Below are 12,216 nucleotides of genomic sequence, written 5' to 3' on the forward strand. Positions count from 1 at the left end.
TCATAAATATTTATTTTGTAAAGCAAATTCACGATTTTTAACCCAAATTGTGAATTGAAAAAAAAATAATTTCAATCATCTGATTAAAACAACAACACCGTGTTCATGTGTCATTGCTGATTTCATACATTGGACAAGTAGGCTAAACAACAAAAGAAGTAAAGTGGATTCGGGGCCCCATCGGGAGGCGATCTGGAAAATGGCGAATAATATGTAATCAATAGATGAACCGATCATATATATTCCATAAATCAAGAAAGAAGTTTAATTACGGCATATATTCGGAATGCGAAACTTTCATCCGCAACCCATGTTCATAATCAGTTCCACAATGGATAGAACATGAAGGTGTGTATATACGATAGTGTAATTGAGTTCCTTCCCCACATTGGAGACATATATTTTATTAGTTTTCGTTTTTTTTAGTATATTTTTCAACACCACTGCAAATGTTCTTGTTTACCTTCCAGGTTGTTATATTAGTTATTATTCACTGCGTGACGACACTACTACGACACGCTTTCGTCGTTCTGAATAGAAAGAAAGCCAAGCTATCTGTTTAATTTTTTCCGAGTATTTTTATTATTCGAATATTGGTTTTATGTCACAAATATTACGAATTAGACATTGCCGAAGTGAAAGTAAAAACGTTCAGGAATGACTAAATCGGATTTATCGGGATTTTCAGATTAAAACAGGCAAAAAATAAATGGACGTTTCAAAATTAAAAAAAAAAGATGCAAATACAGAAGATATTGGAAAAGTGAAGAAAAATAAGAAACGGGAAATCGTTAATAAAAACTGATGGGGAATCTGAGAAGGTGGTAATGAGAGCACCCTAGCATTGCTCATGTTATTCGGCGCCTTTTATGTAGCCATTGGAGGAAATGAAAAATTCAACGACGTGACCGGAAACTTTGTTGGCATTAACACCACGCCACGTTTGTTTAAACCGTCACGCCGCAACATATCTTTATAAGGATAATATGCGATATACGTGTATTCAATACACATCGACTGGTTAACAATGATGTCATCCTCACGGCGGGATATTAAATACAATTGTCAAATCGTGATCATGTATGAAGGCTTAGTAAACTGAAGAATAGATTTATTATTATTAATTATCCATATACGAGTTATAGTGCATTTATATGTTACCCAAATGTGATACATTTGTATCGTGTACATTTTTTTTATGTAAAGCTGTAAAAGGTCAAATATACCCCCGCGGATGTTAGTGGTTAATGTCAATTACGGGAAGAATTCAAAAAGTGAGTGAAATAAACACCATTTTTACGTAATTCTAAAAATGTACCAGCTAGATTACGTAATCGCGTGGGTTGTTAACAAGCACATAACTAAGTTAAGTTACGAGTCCTATATATATATATATATATATGTCCTGACAAAAGTTTTAAAAATAAAACTTACAAATTTGAATTTATTGCGTAAACTTGGATATACAGAATCAATGCAGTGGAATAATACCATATTTACTCCGAAAATACAGTTGAAGCGCCGAGTTTTTTGATACTACCAATAACAGAAAAAATGAAAGTAGACAAATATAAATTCCAAGCGATATAAAAACTGGTTTTCCATATTTATGTGATATTTACAAATGTAGTTCAGTTTGACGTTCACAACTTTTCCTCGCGCTTGTATACCCCGAAGGCTTTGTATATGTATACAGATGTAATAAGAAATAAACTAAAATATAAATATATATTATGAATCATATAAAATGCAATAGAGTGAAGTGCTGTTGGTAATTTTGACGCCTTGGGTAAGACTTGTTTATAATTCGAATTGATATCAGTTTGTAAATTTTGAGTAGAAAGAATTATAGTGGAATCCTGACTTTTATCCAGGGCAATAAAACGAAATTTCTGCAAATCTATGATTTAAAAATGCAAAATTTCAGCAGTAAAATTAACCTGAATCTATGAGTAGTATACTCATATACTCAATAGATTCTGTGAGTATTGGACTTGAACCTAAAAATTATGATGTTGTACGGGAATACAAATTAGTCACATTCGTGAAAAAAATTCATTATATTGAAATAATCTGTTTTTATGACATTTTAGCGAGTATAACGTGAGAACAATGATTCATTCTAGAGAACAGGTTTCATAACAGATCCTTCAATGAAACAGGCGTACACTGAACATCGGAAAATTAAGAAAAATCGTGTTTTTCTTTTTTAAAAGTGATAAATACATGAAATATGTTGCAGGTCAATGTTTAGCTCCGTATATACGCAAATTGTGACTGTTCACGTAAGTACGCTCGACGCATTTTGCGCTGAAACGTCTTGCATGCATTTAGTACTTTGGCTCTGTGCTATAATGAGCTTGGCGAAAATCTTAATTTCAACCTTTGAACTTCACAGATATTTTTAATAATTTTAAAACAATGGAATACTTCTGGAAATCCGTTCTTTTGTGTGTCATGTCCTTAATTGTTGTCATGGAAGCATCATATTCAAACATAGGTAAATTTAGCTAATGATTTATGTAAATCTGATAAATATTTGTCGAATTTCAATGTTTAAATCAACGCTCACAGTTATGTGGGTTGGAAGATAGACTAATAATTTCAAATATAATACTAATTTTGTGTTAAATCAATCTACCTATTTACAATTTTAGTACTGTGGTTGTAAAACATTTTCATACAAATATTTTATTCGAAAAATTGAGGCCAAGGTAATAAAAATGATTATATGTTGATATTGATAAAATTTATCTTTCTAGATTCCTGTAAAAAAATTCCTCCTGCGCGACGAATTGAATGTGGATGGCCAGGCATAAGAAGAGCATCTTGCGAAGCTAAAGGATGTTGCTATGATTCAAGATACATGAAAAGTCTTTGGTGTTTTAAAAAAGAGGAACATACGCAAGGTAAGTTTCTAGTATTTGAAGTAAATTAGTCTTTCTATGGGCGTACAGCCTATAAAAAGGTTGCACACTAATTAAAATTATGTATATGCATCAGCGACAAATTGCGTGTTTTCTTGATTTTCATTTAGTATGGCAGCTTTAAAATTTCCCATTCGATTTCCAGTGAACTATCGCAACCACTCACTCAAATTTTAATTTATATATTATTGTTTATAATATAATATTATAATTTAAAATATATTCCATCCTATTTCAAATGGCATATCATACAAAACATCAATATGATGCTTTGAGATGAAGTATCTGTTCGTCTGTTTATGACTCACATATTGTGACCGCATATTTTATATATTAATTTAGGATATAAACATTGGTCACATTCGTTTTTTAATTCCTAAGAAAACTGGGTCTTGTTGTTTTTCACTGGGATAATTGATGCAAATAGAATTATCGAGAATTCTAATCAATGATATTCATTCGATATCACAACCTCAGAATAATTAATGTAACAACAAGTTGCTTTCAAAGCCTCCAGGATTTGTGGTTATCTATAGACGTGCGTTGGTAAAATGAGAAAGAATAAAGTCAATTCTAGAGTTTGGATACCATAACACAACATGTAAATGCTGGACGTGTATCGATATGAACATTGACGTGTTAGGGGGGGTTGATGAGAAGTATGACTCAAAAGTTGATGAGAAAAGACGACGGTTTTGTATTAGCTAAATAAAAGTTAGTCATCGATAAAAATATGGGCGAAAACAAGTACAAAAATTTCGCAACCCGTCTTTTCTTAATTGCATCTTATAAATTTAGCTTTTGAGTCGTTAGCCATATTCAGAGGCGGTTCCCAATGATGTAATAAATCATTTATAAAAAAATTCTCTATATGCCAAAAGCGTCATCGAGTTGAAATATTCTACAAAAAATGAAATCCTGTTTATGCACTTCAATGTTGCAATTGAGATTAATGACATTCTAACGGCACCAAGTGAATTGAGCTATATTGCCATGGCATGATAATGACTGAAACTTACTAAGTTACGTAAATTGTGCTGTGCCTAGTAATCTATTCAAACATGTTTACTGCTTGAGTATTCTTCGTTGCCGTCAGCGTTGTAATCGATTAATTGAATATTTCTCCTAATTTAGTTTATTCGCAATTAAACGTTTCTGATCGTGACGTCATAGAAAAATATACTTTCTTGGTTTCAATAACAATTTATTGAACGGAATCTTATATATTATGTTTTAATCCGAAAGAAACTTTGTTCAGAATGAATTAACATTCAGTCTTTATATGTCAAAACTACAACCGGATGTCTTCGTCTTGACGATGTTGCTATTCGTGTCAGAAACTTCGTTAAAACAGAAAACAATTTATTTCATCAATCATATCGCAGCAATGTTTTCTGTCAAACGTAAATCAAACATGATCCTCTCAAATTTGTGGCCATATTTTATGAAGAATTATGTCATTTTGTCACATTTTTGTGTTTCGATATTATGTAAAAGTAACATAGCACAACAATAACTTATGAATAAATATTTATATATATTACTTTATTCCATACTGTGAAAAGCCCTGAACGGAAGCGAAACTTTAATTAAAATTTTATACCGAGAAATAATTTATATTGTTTTTGTTTATTAATATCAAATGTCGAAATTATTACATCATCTCAGAATAATATTATGTGTAAAATTCACAGAAAAAACTAAAACTTTTGACAACAAATTTCTATTAAACAACAAACTGATTGCGAAGATTTGTTATTCAGTTGGTCTTGCTAATATTTTCAAGCAATATTTAGACTACTTTCTTTAATTTGTTTGTGTCGAAAGATTCTTTAATGTCCGATAGTTTGCGACCCGATCCTTAAGCGATTTTCGTTCTTCCATTTCCATGTTTAAGCCTTTTGAAAAATTTTAGGGCGCCCCAATTGGACACAAAATTCGCTTATTATTTTACTACATTTCACGTTCTAAAGTGAATTCCGGTGACCGCAAATGAATTCCTATATAAATCATTATATTCCCCATGATATTTATTACAAAATGAAATGCCTTTACAAAAAACGGATCGCAAATTATTTATTCAGAATTAGATTAGTTAATGCATGATTTAAACTCTACCAAAAAAATTGTCACGTATCCTTATGTGAATAACTGAAAGAAACTATTTTAATTCTCGTTTTTATTGAAAGTATACTTAGTTCGATGAACAACAATATGTGTATTTACAGCTTAGCGAGCATTACTGATTACAATCTACACTCGTAAGCAAAGCCATCATTGTACAACTTTCTTACACCCGATAAAGGTCTCTTTAAATGGCATGTGGTGCGTGGTTTTCTATCTAGTAGTAGTGAATGGAGGTTCATTGGGCACGAAATGTACACATGGATCGTTTCTGCTAAACTGCTATTGTTGTTGGGATGACATTTGTTTGATTTGAAATGACGTCAGACAGGCCCGACATCTTCTGAGTCCGACAATCTGGTGCGCAGTAACCACTGCTCTGTTGCGATCTCACCGGTACCGTTACGAATTGTTGCTGCGGTGGGACTCTGACTCTGAAATTCTGATTTGAAATCTTTGAATCATCCGGTAACGTATTTCATTGTAATTGGCGTAGGCTACCGGCACTAAGGTTAGTTATTGGGCCTTGTAGTCTTGTTACAAACTGTAATTTATTTCGACTTATTTGTCAACTTGGAAGTTTAAAGATAAATCCAAAGAGACATAGGAATCTTCAAATGCAGTTGGAATGGTTTCTAATATGGAAATCAAAGTAATGCTACACGTATGCCAAACAGTTGTATGTCTCCGCATACGGCATGTTTCCTACACATTTTCGGACTACAATAATGTTGAAAATGTAATTACTATAATAGCGGCTACTTACCAAATGTTCACAACAATAGTGTTTGCATTGCGCGGTTGCAGCAGGAAAATGATGAACAGCTAACCCAACCGTAAATATACAAACCTAGTGTCATGCCCTTACGCCCGACCTTGTTTTGGACGTAAAAAAAATTATGGACGCTCCGAACTGAAACAAATAAATCGCTTCATTAACCGATTTGTAATAGTTACAGTACTTGCTACTAAGAGTAACTGAAAATCAAATCTGGAAGCAACACAACATGGTACAAAACTAATACGTGCCGGAAAGCGGCTTTGCCTAACCCCCAGCACGGCGGTTATCTTTAATTGATCAAACGAATGTTAGGTTTGGCGCGGAATTGGAAGGCGTGTGCGCGTAGCGTACTGTCACAAGAAACGTCAACGTGACAACGACCTTAGATTACAGTGTGATAATAAAAACTGCAATGCGTGCCAGTTAAATATGACATGTACTTTATTGATCCTAACAATATATCAAATCTAAGTCTAATATTAGATTAATTGAATGTATAGCAGTTGACAAACTAATACTAAAACACTTTTTTTAATCGAGTACACAACGTTGCTCTAAATTCATTGTAGAATTTTATTACTTTTTATAAAAAAAAATCCAAAATGTTTTATGCAGAGACTTATATAGACAGAAAGACTCAATCACATACGCACTCGGCTATCATGGAACTTTTAAACCGAAGTCTTCTAAGCTGGAGTTAAAATAGAACTCGACTTAATTTCATGATAATTATCCGTGTATAATTATTTGTATCAAATGAAACAGTATGTATTTAGATTTTTGTTAAAGACAATGAGTATCAAAAGATAACAAAATATTTCAGATACTCACGATATAAAAAGTATTCTATTTATATCGGGATTCCAAGTACAAATAGAATTCTGACTGAATATTTACTTATAAATACCACAAAAAATGAAATGTTGATGGAATTAACAACAAAAATGTCGGATACCTACCGTTTAATAAACCACCGCGGAGAACAGCACTGTGTCAGTCGGTGTACAGTTAATTATACTTTAAGCCTTGAGCAGATTTCCATTCTGCCCACCTATCTAGGATCTTATCTGGCATTTAAATAGAATTTCATATTTATAATGAACTTTCCGGAAATGTACTGTTTTTTTAAAACTATTTGATTAAAGAATATTATATATATATATTTGAATATGCGTCAGCTACGCCTAATGATAAAGCCTCGCATCACTGATTCTTATTTAATGTGAGAACAATTATTCAATAATATGTGTAATGTGACAGGATTATACTTTTGATTTTATTAATAAATATGCACAGTAGCATAAATTCCTTTGAGTGTAATCCTTTTTTTATTGTATTAATTAATCTTCAAATGAAAAGGGTGTGGGTAATATTAATTTTAAATGTGAGTGGTTTTAGTTGATATAACAAAACTTGTCAAAATCAAACTCAAGCCTAAAATATGAAAATTTGATAACAGCTAGTTAAGTGCCTCACATTCTGTCACTAACGCATTTCCATTAGGTCACGAACAAAGAAAACTGGAATTTGCGAAAAAGAGATCGGCGTTATCTCGGGTATACAAATTTTTGCTGAATCATTGCTTATTCTTTTCGTAAACAAAAATTCACTTGCTGGATTACTTTAGCTGTGCACTGTAAAAATGACAGATGGAGATCAATCAAAATGCATCTGACGGGGTTTTTTCAGTCAGGACAACTGCAAGTGCATATAATATATACAGTGGCCGAAAATTTCACACCTACCAGTTATTTTACATTGCATATACAAACTCTGGAATCGAAGTGCGACTACAAGTATGCCTACCATAATAATCAATAAAACATGCTACCAAATATGGTTTTGTGGCGAATCGTACTTGTGATCAAGCATATTTTTGTCACAATTACACTAATATTATATGTACATATTTATTATTATTTATTCTGATTGTATTTTGGTACTTGAATTCTAACGACACTTCGCACTTTTTATGATTAGCATTCATAAAAATCAAACAGTTCACACAACACAATTATTGTGATACCATATAAAACCAATATGACTGGATTAAAACTTTAATGCGTGGGAGAAAAAATGTTAAATCATAAACTGCCAAAACAAATGCCACAAGCAATAATTATGTTTGAGCCCCGCGATACGGAATGATCTGATTATATTATCTGATCACAACTTGTGGATTACAAGAGGATTGGCGTGTGTAATCTTTAAACCTAATTCGTTTTTATGTAATCGTGTACATTTTTAAGTCAATTTTCGGTTATTTAGCGATACATATTACAATGTATATAACGGTACATTTTGAAATTGGTTGCATCAATAAATATTGAATTGGAAATAAATTCAAATTTCCCTTTTGGCCTCATATATCGACTTTATAAGTATATTTATATCTGGTACAAAAGCAATCGCTTGTGGTGCCAGAAACTAAAATATCCGTATCCAATTGTATATTTATGGAACAATGATGTGGTACATACATTCGATAGGTATCTGTTTTTAAGACGCGATATTATCCCTTTTAAATGTAAAAAATTATTGAAAGAGCAAATAATTGCTTAAATGGCATTTGCAAGTGTCGAGGAATTTGGAAATGATTTTCCAAGGAAGCCAAATAGTCGTTTTCCATAAATATTTTCAAAAGTAGTAATAAAAGTAAGTAAATCTGTAAATAAAAAAAGTCAAAATCACAATTTATATATAACGATTTATTTATTGTTTTAACTGTACAACTATCGCATAGTGCTTCACAATGTATTCGTTCAGAATTTCTATTTTTTTCTTGCGTTTTAAATCAACAAATACTTTCTTCTAGATTCGGACTTGACAGAGGTAGAAACCGAAGGCTCTGTGTTGAGGACTTGTGCTGTCGCATCTAGTGACCGCGTGGATTGTGGATGGCCTAGTATTAAAAAAGTAATTTGTGAGAACAGAGGTTGCTGCTATAGTGAACAAATCAAAAATTCCTATTGGTGTTTTCAGCCAGGTATAAAAACACGATTTTTTTCTCATTTTGCTCGCAACGGCATTGAAATTCCAGGAAGTATTAGATGGTGATTCACGGATTCAATTTAAAACAGTCGCGAGGACACAAATTGGTCTTGCGATTTCAGATAATTTTTCACAGATTTTGTACGTTTTGAGGAATTACGCGAGACCGCTTTTCCCACCCTTCCGACAATTTGAACTTCATATTTGAATAATTAACGATCCTTGTTTTTGATGAGTCTTAATTGATTGGCGTATTTTTAGCGCTTTATTTTTCTATTGCAGCAACCTTGTTCATTCAACCTATAATGCAGTATGTAATGAAATGTGTTTCAACTTGCACTGCATTATCCTGGAGAAGAACTGTAACTTTGGGATCAACATGCAAAACAGACTCTCGGTGTTGGCGGAAGAAGCATGGAATATTGGGATCCATCTGCATGACATTATGCAAATCAAATTCAAGTAATGTTAAAGTTGTGAATAAGGCCTTTCATTTATAACTCTGTAATGCGTTATTATAATATAATATCAAAGAATTGACAGTAATTAATTCCGACGTTAGGTTCGAAGTATAATATATTAGAGTCCGGTGATTCTCAAATTTTTTAGGCAGCGCTCCCTTTTTAGAATTTGTTAAGTCTCGCCTCAAAAATAACTGGCTAACAATAAGATACAAATGACAGATGATGAGACGAAAGTAGTTTTTATTAAAAAAAAAACGATGAAAATACGTGGATGGAACGTAAATGTCCAACAGAGGAAGCTTAAATAAGGCGGGCAAGATCAAATCTAACAAATATTTTCATTTTCAATAAGCTTCACGTCTTCTCAAAAAATTGTCTACGCCCTCTTTGTAGACCGCCACTGTTAGAAAACCACTGTTAGACTAAATAGTATGAAAACAAGTAAAATTTGAAATTCCGATGATATTAAAGATGAAAATCGGCGGCCTTTAATGCTGGCTTGCGTTTTAAAGCGGTTAGTTAGTCATGCCATGTCTCAGTAGTTCAGTAAATTCACATAAACATTAGCATGAGGATGGCATTTTACCTAGTAAAATAAAGGAGAAAAATTGAATAAAAAAGATTCAGAAATAAAAGTTTCTTTATAAATACAAAAAGGTTGAAATATTTAGGACATATTAGTAATGGAGAATTATTTTTCTCATTTTACAAATTAAAATTGTTGTTACAGCCGTCAAGGAATATATTAAAAATGTATCATCTTGCCTTGGGCTCAGTAATGCCATTCGACGAAAAACTTCACGAAAATGTGAAGTTGATATCTCCTGTTGGACGAAAATGCATGGAAAAGAAGTTGGGAGATGTTTTGCTAAATATTCAACTTCGGTTGGAGGGAGGGAGTCTATTATTGAAGGTATACATACATGTATTTGTGGGATGAATTGTAACCTTTTTATAGTTGTGCGATAACGCCTACACAGCCATAAAATTGCACAATAAAGCATGTTCTTTTTGAACAATTTTCTCGGGCATCGTGCACTAACCTTTCGAAAAGATATTATCAGATATATAATATGCCAATTTGTATGTAAAAAAAACTTTAATGGGAAGTTATAGTCCTACCACTCATACGTGACAAACTGAACGTATCTTAGATCAATAATGAATAAAAAAATAAGTGACGTTGTTGGGACAATTATGTATGTATAATGTCACCATGTCGATGGTACTTTTTGAGGTTATTCGCTTTCAAATCTTAATCTTTCCTTTCATTGAGGTTATTGTCATTTCCTAATCTCTAATCTAGCAACAACGAAAAAAACGATTTGTGTATTTGTCACCATGTGCTTTGTATATAAGTTCTTTTTTACTCAACGCAAAATGTTGAACTATAATTATCTTTTCTAGATCTCGGACAAGTTGCAAGACAACCCGAAATTCAAATGCCTTTGCTATCACTGAAACCAGCAGTCGAAAAAAACGTGTCTAGTAACAAAGACTGGTTAATACATCGAGATCCGAATCAACAAAATTCTAGTTTTGAGGTTCAAGTGTCAGTAATATCAATAACAGACTTGACAGAAGACGAAGACACCGAACCTTGGTGGAATAGGGCGTAAATATTACGAAGCAGAAAGTGGCGTTAGCGACCCTAAATGAATACAGCTGGTGTAACTTGTATACATTATCGTTAAATGCATATCTTATGTGCAGCTACATTTCAATGCCGACGTGGAACTTCCAACACTAAGAATATCTCCGTAGTGTGTGTATTAGGTTAGGGTTAGGCCATAATTTTATTCCGATTTTACTTATTTTAGTTCTATTACAAGTTCGGAGACTGTCTATGTCAGCCAAGTGAATAATACACCTTCTGTTCACAGGCTCCAGTCCCTTACACAACTTGTAGTAGGCGAACAAAATTAGTCACCTCCATATTGGTTCACACACTTCCGGGGTGCCACACTAGGTTACGATGACGTTCACCTATACATCGCATGCAAATTGCTATATATATGTGGAGTGTATTTTTGATGTCGTTCAAGCTCCGTATCTGTTAATATTCTGTTTGTAATACTGTGACATACTTGTTGTTTTATAAAGTATTATATTAATAAGACAAAGACAATTAAAAAAGTCTGCGAAGCAAAGCTGAAATATATGAACACGCAGGCCGCGCACCAGATAAGCATCGAGTTTATGGAAAGATTCGGAGACAGGCATGACGGAACAATATGCTTCAAGATGTTATGTATAAAAGTGTTCTCTTAAAATAGAATTAAACAGCAAAATTTTGAGTGAATTAACAGCTCCAACAAGATTAAAGTATGATTTTTTTCAAGCAACTGAAAACAAAATATAAAAAAGTGATATGCCAACAACGGTGTCAAATATCCTTATGTACTCAAAGCGATCGACCCATTATTAGTAAAGAAGAGCACTTCCGAAATCTTATCAAAAATTGTCCGTGTAAATACTTATCGGGCGGGATACAAAATCGTTTGGGCCGTTCATATCAAGGCTATGGAGTAGGAGAAAATTTACAATCAACTTCGAGTTGGAAAAAATTTTGACTTTGACTAAATTTATAAATATTATAGACTACCGACTCCAAGAAAATAACAGTTCAATAACAAAAAAAATTACATATGCGAGGCTTCGTCAATGGACTATTAAGATCTCCTCACAAACTTACCTTTAACGATTTCTGAATTCCGAATCAGATTTTGAAAACACGGCCCCGGATCCAAAGCCCTGCATCATAAGCGTTTACAAACCTCCGAAATTCATATGTGGTTTCAAATATTCTAGGGTCTGTCACAAAGGAATCAATAACACACGATTAACCTTATACACTGGCTTTGTCATGTTCCCCACACACAACAACCAACTAACGCTGCTAACATGACAGTACTCAAACCCAATAAAA

At 33.0% G+C, this 12,216-nt stretch overlaps 1 protein-coding gene across 1 annotated transcript; it reads left to right on the forward strand.

Moving 5' to 3' along the window:
• The first annotated feature begins 2,402 nt into the window (after positions 1 to 2,402).
• On the forward strand, positions 2,403 to 12,115 carry LOC120341196 (uncharacterized). The gene is made up of 6 exons (XM_039409669.2): positions 2,403 to 2,500; positions 2,763 to 2,909; positions 8,648 to 8,818; positions 9,106 to 9,285; positions 10,018 to 10,200; positions 10,695 to 12,115. The coding sequence occupies exons 1-6, from the start codon at positions 2,422 to 2,424 to the stop codon at positions 10,904 to 10,906; spliced, it is 972 nt and encodes a 323-aa protein (XP_039265603.2). The 5' UTR covers positions 2,403 to 2,421; the 3' UTR covers positions 10,907 to 12,115.
• Positions 12,116 to 12,216: the final 101 nt, after the last annotated feature.

This window comes from Styela clava, chromosome 14, assembly GCF_964204865.1.
Source record: "Styela clava chromosome 14, kaStyClav1.hap1.2, whole genome shotgun sequence".
Lineage (NCBI taxonomy): Eukaryota > Metazoa > Chordata > Ascidiacea > Stolidobranchia > Styelidae > Styela > Styela clava.